The sequence below is a fragment of the Chinchilla lanigera genome, unplaced genomic scaffold, assembly GCF_000276665.1.
Source record: "Chinchilla lanigera isolate Chin_1 unplaced genomic scaffold, ChiLan1.0 scaffold00016, whole genome shotgun sequence".
NCBI lineage: Eukaryota > Metazoa > Chordata > Mammalia > Rodentia > Chinchillidae > Chinchilla > Chinchilla lanigera.
This window is the reverse complement of record NW_004955417.1, coordinates 4026150-4046292: the sequence shown is the minus strand read 5'-3', so window position 1 is coordinate 4046292 and position 20143 is coordinate 4026150. Positions and strand designations below refer to the sequence as shown.

The 20143-nt window shown below is 37.2% G+C and overlaps 1 protein-coding gene across 3 annotated transcripts in view; it reads right to left on the bottom strand.

The window, feature by feature from the left end:
* Positions 1–20143, bottom strand: part of Wwp1 (WW domain containing E3 ubiquitin protein ligase 1) — a gene marked incomplete at its 5' end in the record, with an annotated part of 53283 nt that overhangs the window by 18292 nt on the left and 14848 nt on the right. For 2 of the 3 annotated variants that reach the window (XM_013512748.1, XM_013512749.1), the window contains 10 exon segments: positions 11–94; positions 3299–3458; positions 7315–7403; positions 9099–9170; positions 9271–9346; positions 13708–13836; positions 13952–14036; positions 14126–14180; positions 15145–15319; positions 16831–16926. In XM_013512748.1, the coding sequence (XP_013368202.1) occupies positions 11–94; positions 3299–3458; positions 7315–7403; positions 9099–9170; positions 9271–9346; positions 13708–13836; positions 13952–14036; positions 14126–14180; positions 15145–15319; positions 16831–16926 (1021 nt within the window). 3 annotated transcript variants of the gene reach the window in all.

Here is a 20143-nt window from a genome sequence, read left to right as displayed (position 1 = left end):
ATTCCAAATCCTTAATAGTAAGTTTTTTACTTAGCATGCGCTTGTAGAATGGTAAAGAGAAACCAGTATCAATAAACTTGCCATGAAATAGTGCCTGCCAGGAAAAACAAAAAAATTTATTTAATATTTACAAAATAATAATTTCTTTTTTTGTGTGATTTGGAATTTTATTTATTTTTTTAATATATAATTTCTTATTTAGGGTATAATGATAACAGAGAAATCCTCAGCTTTTATAGACAATAAATTAGAGTTCGAACAAAATCTACTTTACAGACCAAACATTAGCTCTATAATGCACTATCAAAGAGTACAGCACGTTTTATAAATTAACCTACTTGGATGCAGAAATGAAGGGCCCCAGGCACCTGGAAAGACCTCTCTCCCATTTCTTTATTTTCATAGCTGCCTACAAGATTTTCAGGATGACTGTGCCACTTCTCCCACACAAAAGCCAACAAAGGAGCCCAGGCTCCCGGCACTCCTATCACCTCTCGGCCCACTCACAGAGTGATTCTCCCCTTCACTCAGTTTAGATCCCATCATCAATCATCAAAGTTACTCTGCTTGGTATCTTCAAGCTCTGCCTCCCCCACTGTCAAAATCCCAAGCCTAGCTAGACTCAACTCTCAATTCATGCAGTGCCTGCACCTAGGCAGTAGAACAAGCGAAAAATGCATATACCAGCTAAGTGTTTCTTTTTCTTTTTTTTTTTTTTTTTTTGGTGCTGGGAATCAAACTCAGGACCTTGTGCTTGCCAGGCAGGCGCTGTGCCGCTGAGCTATCTCCCCAGCCCATCAGCTACGTGTTTCACGACCAATACCCTAACGTGCTAATCAGTGTTGCCTCGTAATCTCTCCTATTCTCCACCCTTCTTTCCTCAAATACCTCCTTTTCCCTACTCCTCACACTAAGCTGATGATCTTACTTCCCGTTTCACAGAGGAAATAGCAATCCTATGAGAACTTTTGCGTGTTCCACCAAATCTGATCACTACTAGCACTGGAGTCTACACATGCTTATTATGAATAAACTTTTTATTACTTCTATGTTCTCTATAAATCTCTTCCTCATCTTCCTCCTCAAGCTCACTGTTCCCATATTCCTGGTATTACCAACTTCATTAAATTCTTTTTTACTCTTCACCAAATTCTTTCAAACTTGGCATGGTGGCACATGCCTGTAATCTTAGCACAGTGGGAGGCTAAAGCAGGAGGCTTGCAAGTTCGAACTCAGCCTGGGCAACTTAGGAAGACTCTGTCTCAAATAAAAATATAAATAAATAAATAATAAAAGCACTATGATAGGGCTCAAAGACCCTACCTAAGTCTAATCCCTAATACCACAAAAAAATTTATTTTTACTTTATCCTCTTACTTGATCATCACTATCAGCAATATAATTCTTCTCACTCTCCTTTGTACTGGTGATGGTGGTGATTCAATCTATGGCTTCATGTATGCCAGGCAAGTGCTCTACCACTAAGCCCTTTCTACTTTATTTTGAGACAAGTTCTCATTAAATTGGCCTTGAACCTGCATCCTCCTGCCTTAGCCTTGTGAGTAACTGGGATTACAAGTGCATGCCACCAAGCACAACGTTCTCTTCCCATTCCTGACTCCACATCAATTTCTACTTACTGCCTAATTCTCCACGATCCCTTATGATAAACTTCTCTGAAAGATTTGTCCCATTTTTTCTTGATTTCCCTAGTGTCAATCTTTCCATCCTTCATTCATGAGTATCTTTCATCTTGTCAAACTGAGTAATTCCTAGGCCTCCTCCTGGGAATCAAGTAATTACCATGCTCAGCTTATGCATGACATACAACAGGGTTAGTCATGGCTTCCTTTTGAAACACACTCCCTTCTTTCCTTATCTTCAGGAAACCAGTCTTATTTGACTTTCCTATTTCAGTTCCTTTGCTGTTTCCTTCTTATTTCCCCAACTATGTCTTTAAACCACTTTCTCCATGCACACTTAACTTCCAACAACCACAGAGCCTTTTAATGTTCAGTACATGCCTAGAACTCCTGAATGCCTCTTGCTAACCTAGAGATCCCCTCAGTGCCAAACTTAAATATCCAGTTTCCTATTTATTCTACTCCACTAGATGGATCCATATGGGCATCCCAAACAAGGCAACCCAAATCCAAATTCTTGATTTCCCCACCCGCCAAATTTGCTCTTGCTGTGATCCTGATCATTTCAATAAACAGCAACTGCAAGCAGATACACAGGCCATCAATTCTGCTGCCGCGCTTCCTTTCGCTCAGTTTGCAACTAGTTAACAGATGATCCGTTTAGTGCTAATGTTCGCTGCACCACACAAATCCAAGCCTTATCACCTTTCAATTCGATCTTCCCGTTTCTACCCTTTTTCTGCCCCCACTTACAATATCTCTTCCACACAGCAATACAGGAGATTTAATAAAATTTAAGTTAGATCAGTTATTGAGTTCAAGTCACTCAATGCCCTGCTTAAAATCTGTATGTGAATTTCCTAAAAGCCCCACAGAGTACTTTTCAACCTCATCTCCTACTGTATTCTTTCTCCTCCACCCTCCTCCACCCAGTGGTTTCTTCCTCATCTAAGAACACACATCCCCCTAGGAACCCTGGGCTTGTTGTTCCCAACAGTTACAATGTTCTCAAAAATATCTGCATGATTCACTTTCTGGCTCCCTTCAAATTTCCATTCATGTACCATACATCAGCAGCTTCCTTCACCACACTGCATGACGGAACAGCCACCTTTTCTGTCAGCATCTACTTACTACTTCTCCCCCTCTTACAGAATTTAGATCTCTAACAGTAGTGACTACATCTTTTTTCATCTCCAGAGCCTAGAACAGTGCTTTGCATTATAGCAGGTTGATACAACAGGTTGATACCTGCTGAATGAACTGGTAAGACAGTGCAAATAAATACAAACAGTCCCCTGAGGAAAACAATTCTATAAGGACTTCTGCAAAGTTCTGAAAATTCCAAAAATCATCAATCAAGTGTACTTATTAGGTAACTGATTTTCATTTTATAAAGAAAAGTACTCATACTATAATACAGCTTTACTTTTATAAAAGAATTTATAAAGACTAAGTTGTTATAAATCATCTTTTTTGATTTCACATGGGCACTCAAAAAATAAACTATTTTATATAACAGTCATTTCTTCCTAGATAAACTTTGATAACAACATTTGTGAATAACAACATTTATCTCTTTTGTTTTCTTAAAATTCTCCTGAAATACTTTAAAAATACACGAAGTTTAAATAAAGTAACAGTCTGGAACTCACCATTGCAATAAAGCGACCAATGAAACAGAAGTATGAAAGATGGTCTGGATTAATAGTTGATGCTGGATTAATCTGTAGACAATAGTTGTTTTTGCCCGCATACTCAAATAAGCAATACATTGGGTTCAAAACTTCATGTGAAAGCAAGAAAAACCATTCTCTATAAGAAAATAAGATTATTTTTCAGCATCAATATATATGTACATTTAAAAGCAAGTCTTAAACATACTCTTTTATGTACTTGTGCTCAATAACCTTTACAGTTTCACTGCCCAGGTCCTCAGCACTCCACTGAAGTTCTATGACCTAGCTTCCACTCAGAGTTGCCTGTTAATTGCTGCATTACCAAACTATACACTCACCGGTGGTTCCTCACCTGGACATGCTTATTTCTGTGCTGCATGTTTATCTGGCTATGTCTCTTCAATCTAACTAGATCGCACTTTTTCTCAGTCCAGCTTAAATCTACTTCAGGTAATTTTTGAAGCTTTTCAGTGTGCTACCTGTGTCAGTCACTGAACAGTCTGTGGTAACATCCCCGAATATTACTCACTTTCATGTAGATGACCTGTCCTATGTACCAGGCTGTAAGCTCCTCATTGGGAAAAGCCGTATCTAATGTATTTTCTTGGGTTCTTAACTTTCACAGGAATTCTAGATGTACACAAAATAATTTTGTTGTGTTTTGTTTGGGGTGGTGCTAGAGATAGAGCCCAGAGCCTCACACGGGCTGGGCAAGTGCTCTGCCACTGAGCTGTAACCCCAGACTCTATGACAGATTTTAATACGTATTTCCTGGTGATACTGAGGTACAACACTGCTGCTATGGAACAGATTTAATTTTATTGTAAATGCATTAAAAACAAGACTAAAATTAGGTGAAATCTTTAAATGTGATAAGCAACATCTAACTTTTTGTCACATTTTAAAAAGGCTAATAGATAAAATACAACTAGATAAGCGTAATTCCAGGCTCACATGCTTACAGCGGTCACTGAGTACATAGGACTTCACACTCTCTGCTTAGCCATAACCCTTGGCTTTAAGGAAGGAATTTCTGGTACATTATCCCAGTCCTTAAGCCAACTGGGTAGTGGGGGCACTGTAACAAAACAGAGTTTATGCTACCCTACAAAGGAAGCAGCTACTGGGATTCAGCCAACTGATACAAGTAAGAGGGTGAAAAAGAGCGTCTAGGGTTTTTAAAGAAAAACCAGAAATTTGCATCAGCCTCCTGAGAGCTGGAATTACAGGCTCCAGGCTAGAAATCCTGATTCTTATGCAGGATCTTGTGATTTTTAAAAAAATTATTATCAAGTAATTTAAAAAATTTCCACAATGGGCCACCTTTACACATGTTCACCTGGCCTGTATGTGCTGTCCTCTAGAGCTTTTGAAACATGATCCCTGAACCTGCCTGAACGGCGTAGAGGGAAGTCCCTAAACATAACCAACTGAGCAATGATAAGCACCAATTCACAGAAGTCCCAACAGCTGAAACAAGGGACTTCCCTCTGTAACGAGGCTGCCAGGGAAGAGGACTGAGCAGGTGTAGTCAGAAAGTGTTTAGATATGCACACAAAAACTAGAAATTTCCCACTGCTTCAGATCATGTTTAGCAAGTAGCAGCCCAGAGAAACTCAATCCATTCAATAGGATGTTCATGTCACCTGACCTTCACCCTAATGCTAGCAGAAAAGAAGGAAAAATTCCTAACTAGCAAGAGACCAGAGAGTTAACTTTCAACATATTCTCCACACTTTCAAATAAAATGAAGACACACAAGAGGTTGAAAAAACTGACACAACAGATGAACTAGCAGAGCCTAGGGAAGAAATGAAGAAAACAGTAAAACCACTAATGAAGAAAAATCACATCAGAAGCAGCAAAATGTAGGGCAGTACAGCAGAAAGTGACACAAGGACAGGCTAGAGAAAAATTCAAACAAAATGAAAAGCACAGAGATAAAAATGATTAAAGGTGACAGACATGTAAGACTGACAGAGATTCCACATACCCATGATTGATGTTCCTGAAGAAAAAATGGAACAAATGGAACAGAAAAAAATATTCAAAGATACAATAGAAAACTTCCCTGAGATTAAGAAAGATCTTCATACGTTCCTTAAAAAGATATAAAACAATCAACAATGGAATTAATGAACTTCAAGTAAAAGATCTGTGTGTGCACCTAGGGAGAAGTTTCCTACAAGAAGCCGACAGTACTGATACCAAGGATAGAAAACAGTGAAGCAACATCTACAAAGTATTGGAGAAACAAGTGTTCTGCAAGAAATTCACCTTTGGTAAGGTTGTTGTTTTTATACAAATGTAACAGAAGACATTTTCAAGCATGCAAAGACTGTAGCAATGTATCACTCCTATGTACTCTGGAATAAACCATTTGATGATAAATCTAGCCCACTAACTGAATCAAAAAAGAACTTAGGAGTAGGAAACTCATGACATACAGGAACCTGCTACATAGACTAAAACTGTCAAAATATAAAACTAGACCCAAACAGTTTAGGTAAATAAGGGTTCAAACAAGAATGAGAATATTACAAAGTCAGATAATGGGACTGTGATAGCATAATTCTTCCCTTCTAAAATACACCTTTTAGAAGCCTAAACATTTCTGAACTGAGAAAAATTCGTAATAGATGTGATATGAACATTTACTGTGGTAGATAGTATTTATTTACTGAAAAAGCTTAGCAATGTTTTATTTATTTATTTTTTTTTTTGGTTTTTCTTCGGTACCAGGAACCGAACTCACGACCTTGCGCTTGCCAGGCAGGCGCTTTTGCCGCTGAGCTAAATCCCCAGCCCCAAATGAATGAACTTTCTTTCTTTTTTTTTTTTTTTGTTTGGTTTTTCTCCGGTACCGGGAACCGAACTCACGACCTTGTGCTTGCCAGGCAGGCGCTTTGCCGCTGAGCTAAATCCCCAGCCCCTGTCTTAGCAATGTTTTAGATGAAGAAGTGTGTTTTTAAATGAACTCTTGATAACCCTATATATGTTATATATCTTCTCCCACCAGTTGTGCCTGGTCCAGTATCTTTCTTTGTCCCTTAACACAGATACTGTAATTGTGCACATCGATAAAATGTGCATTCAAAAAGTTGCAAGTGGGTGAGGGGTATATTCCTGTAATCTCAGCCCTGGAGAGGCTGAAGCAGGAGGATCACACATTCAAGACTAGCTTGGCTACATAGTGAGTTCATGGTCAGCCTGGACAATATAGTGAGATGCTATCTCAAAACAAACAAACAAACAAACAGGAATTGAATTCATAGCCAAAACCAAAAACAAAACAAAAGAGAAAATTCACTGCCAATTTTGGTTTGTGCAAAGTAATTAAGAGAAAAAAATTATGGTACATTATAAGGATTTTCCATTCATTGCTTCACAAATCTCTACTGTTAATAATACATTCATCAAATGTGGAGAATTTTACTCTATGAAGAAATTCAGATTAGATTAAAAATAAACATAAACTGTACATACAGCATTACAATAGCAAATACTAACAAATAACCTTATTCTCATCCATTTATTATGGTATCTCCGAGTATAGAATACCGTGTAGCTATTTGAAAAAAATGAACATTCTCTTTCTCTCTCCATGCTATCCAAAATAAAATCAATTCTTTGTTTTTACCCTCAGCATCAAACCTAGGACCTCATGCATACTAACCAAACACTCTTTTAATATTAATCTATAAAACTAGCCCCCAAATTAAGTTCTCATATGTTATGCATTGTATAGTTGTTTTTACTAAAAAGCTCATATGTACAATTTATACGTATGAAAAGAAAACATATAGCAGACAACTAGCTATGGAATAATGGTTACCTTGACAGCTGTGCAACTATTTTAAATTTTGGTTTTAAAAATATTTCTGGATTACTATTGAAAAACAAACCAATACATTCACCTATCTTTTTAAAGACTATATCCACTGAATACACTGAGATATATTTATTTCAAAGTAGGTATGTATCAATTTTACCTTGCTAGGCCACCATAATCAAGTCCTTCTTCTCCTCTAAATATTACATATAATCGCCTCCTCAAATCGTAAGGTTTTAATGCCATAATCTGATTAGAACAAAAACATGAACATTCAAACACTCATACATAGAACCAGTTATTTTCAAAACAATTTCATTTAATCTATACTCTCAAAATTATACATTTTCTTACCACATACAGTGCCTTTAACTCAAGAAATCCATTTCTTTGTTCCACAGACTAGATAAAAACATGCATCAATCTATGACACCTCCTCTGACTCATTTTCATACTCTTCCTTTTTCAGTAGTAAACAGTTCTGCTTTGGGTTAGTGTTGAGAGGGAGAGTTTGAGGCAGAAACCTTCTAAAGTTAGAAAATATTCTCTTCCTCTCACTTTGAAAAACCTTACTAAGACCTTTTCGATAGGTAACTTGCAGATTTTTCTGGATAGCAAACTTCAGAGGCAAAAGAACTTACATTGCACATTCTGTTTCTTAGTAGGAAAGAACTCATCTGTATTCATTTATGTAAGATATATTAAAATAAAATCTACACCAAAATTTTCATAATCTTTAACAGCTAATATCAAGGTTACCAGTGAGTAGGCTTTATGTTTAATAAAAATGAGCTACTTCCATCACACATATGTCAGAACCACAGCCAAGACAGGCAGGTTTAGGTCAGAGCACAGCTCGCCCAGAGGGCTCCTTCAGGGGCAGTTATGGGCTCAAACACACGTGTTCAATAATCGATCATGCTTCTTCCCAAGATGGTAAAAAGCAAAATAAAGTCTGCCAAGAATTTGGATATATACTTACTAAAGTCAACTCAAGCACAGCTTGAAACAAGTTGCTTGGAAGCTTGAAACATTTATTTTGCTAAGAATTTACTAACTCAACCCCTCTCTCCAAAAAGTTCTGGTAATAGTTACATTCAAAGTGTAACAGCTAGTAAAATTAAGCAAGGATTTCAATGTTGTTATTTCGTTTTGGCCTGTACAAAGAATAACTTAAATGCCCTATGTACCTGAGTACACAAAAAGTATGGTTTATTATCTTTCTACTTTACAGAGGAAAGAGAAATCATATATGGAAAATTCTCCACTTCACTGTAAAAAATAACAGTGTTCTGATTTTAAACATTATGCAGGTGATTCAGGCAGGGTAGACATACAGTATGCTCAGACAAGGGTGCTTTTAAAAAGAAACAAAGGTGAGAATGAGCATCAGGATTATTAATGGAATAGTCAAACAGAAGGTGGTATCTACCAATTTAATTTTCTTAGTTTTATCAAAACTTTTTTGTTAGAAGTAGGGTTAAAACAGATCGACTTGTTCCAAAAGGTTTTTAAGCTTTATTTTAATAGGTACACATCTAAATCTGTGATAGAATGACTCTCTCAATCTCAGTACTGGTATCTAAACAGAGATACTGACAAAAGCTGTATCTCAAAGGGATGAAATAACTATAAGATGCTGGTGCCAACCAAATGACAATCACTCAACACATGGTAAGGTTTACTGTAACTGTTATTAAAATGGTTACTCAAGATGTGGCAGTTGGTATTATTCCTAAAGTTTCTAAAACACTTTAGATGTAATAATACCTTTAGTATATACAATAAAATAAAGTGCATAGTACTGTTTATTTTCTTTTTTTTTTGGTTTTTCTCTGGTACCGGGAACCGAACTCACGACCTTGCGCTTGCCAGGCAGGCACTTTTGCCGCTGAGCTAAATCCCCAGCCCCAGTACTGTTTATTTTCATAAAATCTTCCTTACCTGTTGGAAAGAATCTTCAAATAATGTCTGCCGGGACACATTAATCTTTACATGACTGGGTAGTGCATTAGACTAAAAACAAAAGTATATTATATATAAGCCACAGTTTATAAAAAGTATAAAGATATGACTAAATGATTATAAAGATAAGATTTATTTACCACTGTAGTACCTGGCACAAATAACGGAAGTGAGCAAGTTTCCACCTGAAGCTGCGCTCATAAGCAATCTGTGGACCACCCTTAGTTCTACAGAAAAACAGAAACAAACATTAATTTGTAATAAGCTGAATATTTAATATTCACTATGAAACCAGAGTGTACCAGAGTCCTACATACAGCCAAGGGAAGTTAAGTTATACCCCAGCAGAGGAATAAAGTTCTATTTAGTGGGCCAAAAGAGACTTGAGCCAGGAGGGGTACATTACAGCAACACAATACACATGGAAAGAGAGACTGTATGATTAGCTAGCTAGGTCTTTGCTAAGTAGTTAACTGAAATGGTAAAGGCTACTGCAGACTTATTTGATAATCCTAAAAATCCAAGGACAGCGACTCTAAGTAAAAGAGACATCAAAGGAAATTGTATCATATTTTAACACTAATCTGAACTAAATGTATACTGCTTGAGATAATATGCAAAGCAAAATCAAATTCCTAGGAATAAGTGATACCCACGTCACAGGACTCAGATGGTTAGAGAGAAAAGACAAGAGTGGCTGCCATTTAGGAATGCGGACTTCACACTGCGGTTCAACTCGAAGAGAGGGCGAGTGCCTTGCTTCCCGAGCAACAGCATACCATATGGGCACAAAGAACTTTGACAATCACAGAAACATTTTAGAAGAGATGAGAAATGTTCTCTTGTGGCATTCCATTCAAATTAATCCATTCGAACAACAAATATTTACTGCACACACAGCAGGTACCTGGAGTTCTTTTAGATAGGGAATTACTTGTTAATAAGATAGATAAAAACGCCTATTTTGTGGAACTTACACACTAGTGAGAGAGACAGACAAACACAATCAGTAAGTATGAATGAGTAATGATGTATGGTATGTGTCAGAAAGGGGTATCTAACCACTCCATTTAAAAGAAATGGCCTTGTTAAAAGGACAAATGGTAAGAAGTGGTATGGGGAGAGTAATTCTGCAACTGTGGAAAGAGTGAATAAATTAGGGTTCTGTTTTGGATATTTTTTTTTGTCGTTGAGACAAAATATTTAACGCCCAAAATGAAGGAAGGAAAGGTTTATTTAGCTTATAGTTTGTGGAGGTTTTAGTTTATATTTGGTTGGCTCTGAGGCAGAAGGTAGCAAAGCAACAAGGGTAAAGGGGTGAATGGCAGCCGAACAGCAAAGCAGCCAGAGCAGAAAGGGAGGAATGGCGGCAAGTAGTTTTTTTTCCTGTCTCACTTTGTAAATAGGTTACCCCCACCTAAGGGGCGTGTAGCTCTCATATAATCTGTATGTTTTTTTTTTTTTTTTTACAGGCTCAGGATGTATATAAAGTAAGCACCCTGGCTTTTTGTTGAGTTAGCCAAACCTCTAGACTCACCAAGTTGACATAATATATTAACCATAACATTTTATTTTTCGTTAACTTGGCAACCAGACACATTTTTTAAAATCAGTTTTTAGGTATAAAGACATTATATTATATTAGAACCATAATATTTCATCTCCTAAAGACTCATGTATATTTTTTTATGTAAAAGGCATTTAGTCCATCTGAAAGAGTTGCCAAAGTCCTAACAGTTGTAGCACTGTTGAAGAGTCCAATTCCCAAGTTTTTTCGGGGATGAAGGCAAACTCTTAGTTGTGACCCCCTGTATAAATGAAAAGTTAAATACTTTTAACATTTAATGGCACAAAATAAGCAGTACCATTTTACAAGGTACAAACACGGGGATATAGAGTATGGGGACCAAAGCAAGTCCAAAATCCAGCAGGGCTAATGTTACATCCTGTAGTTTTATGTTTAGCATCTGAAGCAATCTGTGGCACATTGTGAGCTCCCAAGGGCACGTACGAGTCCACCCCTATGGCACTTTTAGTGGCCAAAGCTTTTGTGGTTTTTATTTTGAGGCCTGTTTTGCTCCCTCCCTGTAGTTTTTTTTAGATGATCTATGGTCCTGGCTTTTTTAAACTTTTGAGGTCTCCAGGGCACCTTTTGTTTTATATTTACAGTTTTATATATTGTTTTCTAAGGGGCACATTATTTGGCCTCCCAGGCCTTCTGAAATTTGGGTGGAAGCCTCTGGACCCTTAGAACTCTTGTATTTCTAATGCACCTAAAGCCAGGGGGTCTGCTGCCACCTGGAGCAGTAGCCAAGTTTTTTTTTTTTTTGGCCACAGGGGTCGAGTGCCTGGATCGCTGGGCACTCTGAACCCAAGTTTGAGGAGCAAATCCTCTATGTTGCCGCCATTTTGGAACCTGGTGCGGCCGCTGTCGCCATTTTGGAACATGGTGTACTGAGGCTTTTTTTTTTAAGACAAGGTCTGTCACCTTTGTAGTTTTGAGGCTGCAAAGGGTGGAGACTTGTTGTTTTTTGTGATGCCCTCAGGCCATCTTTTTTATTTTGTTTTTTTTTTAGTAATAGAGATCTCAGCCTTATCTTTGTAGTCCACAGCATTACTGGAGCTTTTTTTTTGGTCAAACTCACAACATTTTAAATCATCCTGTTGGGCTCTTTGTTTTTGAGTCTCAATATATATCTGGCTAAAAGCCCCCAACAATAGCCATGTCATTTTCCCAACATTTGACTGTCTTAAAATTTTTTTTGTCAAATTAACCAGTCTATTGTTGCCCTTAATCTCAGTCTTAGGCAGTCTCTGGACATGAGCAAAATGTAGACAAACTTTCTGTTAAGCCATAACATATATCGTCTGGAGTCTAATGACCAATGTAGTTTTTTTTTCCAGCAGAAACCTCCTGAACTTGGTCTTTACTGGCACAATTTTTATCAGCCTTCTGGGCTTCTGAGCTCTGACCAGAATCTCCCAGACAGAACAGCCGAAGGCGTTCTAGCGCTTTTCTTTCAGGTGACATCTCTGAACCTTTTTGAACACTTTTCATAAGCCATTTTTAAAGGCTGTTGAACCACATGGTTAGATATAGTCACAGCAACGACCCCACTCCTGGTACCAAATTCTGTCTTGGTTACTTCACTCTCATTGCTGAGACAAAATATCCAACACCCAAAATGAAGGAAGGAAAGGTTTATTTAGCTTACAGTTTGTGGAGGTTTCAGTTCATACTTGGCTGGCTCAGAGGCAGAAGGTAGCAAAGCAACAAGAGCAAAGTGGGGAATGGCAGATGAACAGCAAAGCAGCCAGAGCAGAAAGGGAGGAATGGCGGCAAGCAACTTCTTTCCCTTCCTTACTTTGTAAACAGGCTACCCCCACCTAAGGGGAGTGTAGCTCTCACATAATCTCCATGCCCTCCTCTTCCACAGGCTCAGGATGTATACAAAGTAAGCACCCTGGCTTCCTGCTGAGTCACTTAGCCAAACCTCTAGACTCCCCAAGTTGACACAATGTATCAACCATAACAGGTTCATAGGAGACTTATCATTTGAGCACAGAAATAAAGACAAAGAGGGTATAACATATAGATATTTAGAGAAAAAACATATCAAGCACAGAGAATAAGGGCTACGACTCAGATGTAGAAGCATAAAATGTTCAAGGTACAGTTAGGTGTAGCAGTGCAGAGTGAATGAAAAGGGGAAAACAAGATGAAGCTGAAGTGACCACAGGGTCTGACTGTACGTGATTTTATCGGCCACTGTAAAGACTGCTTTTCACTATGCTTGAGATGAAAACCACAGAAAGTGCTAAGGAATGACATTTAGATGTCTTTATAAAACCAGTCTGTGCTATACAGAGAATCACATAACATTATATAAAGTGTCAAGAGAAAGTAAATGGACAGTAGACTCTGGTACCAGGTGAGAGACAGTAATAGCTTGGACTAGAGTGGTGATCCTGGCAGTTGTGAGATGTAGGTGTTCTCAAGCTGACAACAACAACACGGGGTAAATACTAGTTGGAGGTACCATAGATGTCATAGTGAGAATTTACAATAGAATTTGTGTGACTGCTTCAATTTTTTTATAAAGACATCATACCTAAGAGTAAGGATTAAGAGAGATTTGTCAATTGCTTAACTAAGGAATCTACCTGGAAATTCAGTTTTGCTCAATATCTTATTTCTTGTGGCAGCAGTACGATGTGGTAGCTGAGAGCACAGACTCTGGAGATGGACTGCTTTGGCCAGGAGCCAGCTCCATTACTTGTCTCATGTCTCAGCAGTGAGGTATGCTCACTATATTTGTTTCCTTACTTGGTAAAGAGAAAATAATAGTTTCTATTCCAAAGCATTGTTTAAATATAAAAATGAGCTAATAAATATAAAGTGCTTAGAACAATCTTTGGCATGTAATATTTACTATGTATATGCTTGCCACTGTTACTAAATGTCATATATAATTAAAGAATTACATGCCGCAAGTTCATTCTGCAATACAAGCAAAGACAGGTGTACTATGATACTACTTTCTGAACCAAAAAAAGCATTTAAAAAGAACTTCAGGTTTTCACTTACACAGATGACTTCCCATTGCGAGGATCTTTGAATGTTGTTGTTCTTGTGTTATGATCAACAAAATACCTAACACCTTCTCGAGTATACCTTATTTCCCAGCCTTCTGGCAAGGGTTCTTCATTCTGCAAACTAAAACATAAATGTTACATTCACAGGTAAATACTGCCAGGGCATTCAAGGTTCACCAATTCTATCTGCACAGAGGTGAAGATGACTTGCGTAAGGCTGTAGTGTACACACATACCCTTGAGTTCTTGGGTCTTCCCACTGAGTTGTTTTTGTGTTATGATTCACAAAGTACACCCTGTCTGTTGAATCCACCCTTTTTTCTACAAAATAAAACGAGTATAACATTTAACACCTATTTGGTATAAGTATACATTTTACAGATATTTTTACCAACATAATCTCAACTTACCCCAGCCTGGTGGCAAAGGTCCGTACGGGTCATTTTCTGCAGCTAACATTGAAGCCTGATTGGTGAAGACATTGGAGTGAAAAAGAATAGTACTTTAACATAAAAACAGAAAGAAGTTAAGCACTTGGCAGAATCACATCTTAAAATTTTTTTAAAAAAAGGTATGATAAAGGAATAGGAACAGTAATCCTAAAACACCAAGTTCTGCACACGTCATGAGGTAAGAGCATTCAACCACATGAATGGTATATAAATGGGGGGTATTATTTACTTGATGCAATTGTCACAGTGTTCTTTAAAACAAATGTCCATTAATAAAACCAATAAACTTCAGAATCAACTTTACAAAACTTTTATCTTTTGCTTAGTAACTTTTGGATATTCATATACAAAAACAATTTTTATGGATGTATATTATAATTAGATAGCTCTACCAAAGCTGTCTTCCTTCTCAATTGCCCTTTACACTTTTTTTATGATCTAGCCCCTAGGAGTGAGGCTCAGAGTGCAGCAGCGCTGTATGCTCAAAATAACAGGCACGATGCACAATCAGGACGGATGCGCTAAGAGGCAGTAAGAACCGGGGTACTTGATGGCACTGCTGAGCCGAGTATTTGTCCTAGATGCCAGATGTGCTTTCTATTGAGATAACTTAACTTTAATCCTTTAAAAGAGAGTCTTATCTGCAGAAGAGTAATATTCTGAACCATACCTAATTCCTAATTTCTGTTTCCCAAAGGTTTTTTTTAACACACATAAGTCATACAGAAACCAAAATCTACACAGTACATATTTTCTTTTATGCTATATGTACATTGAGTGTTCCTAATCTGAAGTTCTCCAAAACCTGAAAATTTTTGAGAATGTTTATATGTATCAGAAACAATTATTAATTAAAGATGAACCAAAAACTATCTTGAGATGGATTTTAGAAAATCACCAAAGTAGAAGAGGGCAAATGCCTGGGGAACTACATATATTCGTAATTACCAAGTAATCATTGAGTAATTTGTAGTTACCGAATAGAGGTATCGCTGGTTGAACTGTTGCATAGCTCCCTGCAGCTGGTTCCGCTGAGATTGCCACTGTTCAAAATTTCGAACAGATTCCATGGTAGGCCGCTGCCACGTTGTTGTTCTGGTGTTATGATCCACATAATAAACCCTCCCACGATCATCAACTCTTCTTTCCCAACTACCACAAATAAAATGATCAATAATAAAAATGAATTAAACAATATTCTTCCAAAGTAAGAAAATTAAAGATAGTTAATACTTCACTCAAGTAACTTAAAAATCAGTCCAAGACATGATTATAAATTGAAAATATATATTTTTATCATATAATCTATAAAACTGTAAAATACGTATTTTAGCAAAATTACCATTTTATCACTAACACAACTTCTAAAGACTGCCTTACAAAGAGACAAGTGATTCCACAATTTCAGTTTCAACTCTTTCTTCCCTCTTTTTTTCTCTGATATGGATTTACTGAACTAAATCCTTTTTCAATGGGTTTAAATGGACTCTGACCACTGCCCATTTTTAAGACATTACCTCAGTTCTTTCTGTTGCTTTGTAACTCACCTTCTGCTGTCAAACTGGGCAAGCTATCTTCCTGACTGCACATGCAATCACGTCATTCCACCCACCACAGCTCTTTGGGACAACATAAAAATGAACCCCTCTACCTTTTCAGGCTCATCTTCCGGAGATCCAGCAAAGGCCCCATATGACAGCTGAACAACTACCTGCTGTTTTTAAGTATGTCATGTGCTTCTTTCTGTCAGGTCTTTCTTTCAATATTCCAGAAGAACACAAAGTCCATCCCTACTTCCCCCTCCACCACAGTGCTGCAGGCTCCAGGGTTGAGTTCATCTCTCACTTTTCCCACCCATCTCCCATTTTGACTTTTTGGCATCAGTTTACAACTCTAACACCTATCTTAGAATCCTTTCAGCAACTAATTTTAAATTCTGTAAAGTTATTGTTAAAAATACAGTGCAGTCAAATAATTCATGCATACTTCTCCATAGTTTTCTATAAAGAAGTATCAGAATTGTTCAATGTTATGACAATTATCTACAAAGATGGCTTTAAGCCAACTTACATTACTTTATGCTTAAAGTTAGTAGGTTTTAAATTAAAAAAAAATTTTTTGTATAACAAAGTTCATGGTATTAGGTTATGTTTCAAGATCATTTTCAAAATGATCTTCCTTTACCTTTGTATTTTTATAACTATACCTCTCACATTGATAGCTTATTGAATTATACCCTTTATATTCCTCCCACCAACATTCTGCCTATTCCTGGAATATATTTTTTACTGTCTTTGAAACTTAGAGTCTCTATCCTTCCAGAGTTTGGTGAGCTATGTCCCTTTTACAGAAGAAAGTATTCAGGTCTTGATCCTATAGTATTAAATAATAACTTATCAGAAAGCATGGACCTGATATTGCAATAAGCAAACCATAAGGTTCACCACATTATTATATGGAGTTTATTTCACTAAAACTGCTGTCCAGGAATTTAGTGGAGATTAACTTAAATTTTATCTGAGGAGCATATTATGTTATGCTGTATTACATAAACATAAAAATTTTAATTATGTGTGTGACTTCACAAACACATACACACATGTGGTAAAAACACACATTTATGATAAAAATATAATTAAAGATACACAAAGATACTACATTACCCTGGAGGCAAAGGCTGTGGTCTCTCCCATGTGGTAGTTCGAGTGTTATGATCTACATAATAGGTTCTACCGTGAGGATCTTTTCTCTGTTCCCACCTTTAAAAAAAATACAAAATAAAGGGCAATAAATTAGGACAACCTGAATCAGGAAAATTAAAAGTAAGTTTTACTTCACATAGCTACATACATATATACATATATATACAGACACATACATGTATGTTAAAGATAGTTTCATAAATTATTTGTCGTTTTTAAGCTCACACTTATTCCTTCTTTTATAACAGTACTAGGAACTCAAACAGTAACCAGTTAGTAGAGAAGGGATGAATACCTACAATTTTTAAAGTTACAATCTAATTTTACAATCTCCAAATTACCAGAAAATAGAAAATATAATCAAGAGTAGAGGAATCTCAGCCTAACTTCAACTTCAAGCCACAAAAGTCATTAAGTAATACCATTTCACCTACGATTTCAAAAATACACAAGTAAAAGGGTTTTTTACATGACAGCTGCTCCATGACAATTCCTATCTCTGTGCACACAGTTCCTTACTGTGTGCACCCATTTTGCTCTGGGTTTTACACAGCCCTCTGACCTTATGGATATCACAATTTTCTCTTTTCCAGTTCTGTCTCAAAGACTCCCCGTCTTTTATTTTCCCCACTCTAATTTTCTTCTCTAAGCACCGCTATTTATTCTTCTTTACTAATATACAGAAGAAAAAATATAAAAATAAATAAAACCCCGGTATTTTTAGTTTAGCCCCAGTGAAATTTAATTGATTATCAGATGCCTTAGTTTATTAAATTATTTTCCTTAGATTATCTTCATGCACTAAGGTCATAAACAAGCTACTGTATTAAAGCTATTCCCTAAATTAGGTTGCACGTACCTATATACACAATGACACATAGGCACAAAATAGTAATTTGTTTAAGCTACATCTAACAAATCTAAGTCACAAAAAGTTTAACTAGTAACTATGAGCAGTGACAATCCCTCAAGTTCACAATTATTCAGAATCACAGAAATCATTACATTTATCTATCAAAAACAATCACTGTGGTATATAAAACTCTATATGAACATTCATGTTATTCTGCACTGAAAAAAAATGTTGATACTTTGAAAGCATTTCACCAAAAATAACCTGGAAGCTCACATTTAAATGTTTCTTTTAAGAAAGTTCACAGGGAGAATCTAAACATGAAATTAGATTTTAAAGGCATTTCAGAAATGTCCACAACATACCTACGTATCTATGAGATATTTATCTGTATGGAAGCTTCAGTAATACAAACAAGTGAATACCTAACAACTTGATCAAGTCTGAAGAATTTCTTAATGGTACTTTTACTATTGTTATGTATTAATTTCCATAATTAGTCCTTAAATTTTTATTGCTATTCTACAGCAATATTCCCCAGTTCCAACTCTTTCTACACAAATACCTTTTAATATTTTAAATTTATCTTTAATTTTTATCAAAATTATATGTACTTCCAGTTCAGCACCTACTCTTACAGTTACATAATTATATACACTTTCACACAGTTTTCACACACAGTACATGGTGCTGTTTGGGAAAAACAATATCCACTGTTTCATTTTCCACTCTCCAAAGGCAACATTTTCCAATGTTTTATTCTATTCTTCTGGCTGGTCCCGAACTCATTATGTCGCCCAGGATGGCCTTAAACTCATGGCGACCCTCTTGCCTCAGCCTCTTTTTTTTTGTTTTTTGGTACCAGAAATTGAACTCAGGACCTTGCATTTGCCAGGCAGGTGCTTATGCCACTGAGCTATATCCCCAGCCCATGCCTCAGCCTCGTAAGTGCTGGGATTACAGGCTTGTGCCACCACACCTGGCTACCTCCTTTTCTTATTAACATGCTATCACTTACTTAGTTCCAAATATAATGTACTGACTTCTGACTATGAAAGATAAAGGTGTAGGTCTCTTTCCGGAACATATATATAAAAGTCTTCCTTCCAACTGTTACAAATATATATACAGTACCTTTATTATAATGATTATCTATGTAAACTCTGACAGCTAAGCTGCGGAATATGCCATGATTTCTTTTTCAAGAAAGTACTTCTAGCCGGGAATAACTTGCTCATCTCTCACTTACTTATTTTCTATGTACTTACGAATTAAACCTCCAATGCTTTTCCAGTAGCATCAACACTCTCTGTCAATGTTCAATCTCATTACTGATACACCTATCTTCTGATCAGCTTTGTCTAAAGGGAGTGCAAGGCCCACACCACTGGTGCATTTCTTTCACACCTCTCCTTGCAGAACCCCCACTTCCTGAATCCCAGGTCTTTCACTTTCATTACCTAGTTTTAAAGAAACACTGAGTCTTAGTTTCCTAAAATGAAGACATGGGAAGTAAACCTTTGGAAACCTAGGGTGATGATAATGCATTTACTTTATGTGCACAATCAACAGTGCAGTTGGATACAGAATTCCAGCTTGCACATGATTTCCCTCAACATTTTCACAAGTATGATAAAAAATAGAGTGAATATTTAACGTTTTAAAGATTACAATGAAAGACGCCATTAGCTCCCTCAAAAAACTTGTTCAAACACACTTGTTCTTGCCACTCTGAAGAAGTTCTAGAAATCCTCTTCCCAGTCTTTAGCTGCACTCTCATGGCTGCCTTAAAGTCCTGAATCGATTCAAAACATTTACTTTTTATGAGCAGTTTGACTGGGGAACAGCCAGAAGTCACAGTGACAGATTCGGTGACTAAGATAGAGGAAGTGCTCCAGTTTATGTCTATGTGGCCCCCAGGAGCACTGTGCTCTCACAGGTGGAGCTTTGGGAAGGTGATTAGGTCGTAGGGGCAACAGCTGGAAGAGGGGGGTCACTAGGGGCACGGCCTGGAAATCACCCTCCCTGGCTCCTCCCTCCTGTGTCTGTGCTGACCTGAACCGCTTCCGCCCCCAGGGCCCTTCCGCCATGCTGCCAACAGTGCAAGATAAAGCCTTCAGAAACGCGAGCCAAAATGAACCTCTCCTCCTCCAACCTGCTGGCGTCCGCTACTGAGTTCCAGTGACAAGAAAGGGACAAAGACGTGAGGAAACACCATGACAGTTTCTTTGGCACAAACAGCCATAAAAGAAAGGACCCAGGACACGGACCTCTGGAGAATGAAACTGTTTGCCCGTTCCTCAGGTATGCCTTTTCTACATACATCATTTCTCTACACTATGCCAAGCCCTTATAATATTCAGAGTTTACCATAATGTTCCTGGACACCAACAGCTAGAACAACTCCATCAAGGTAAAAGA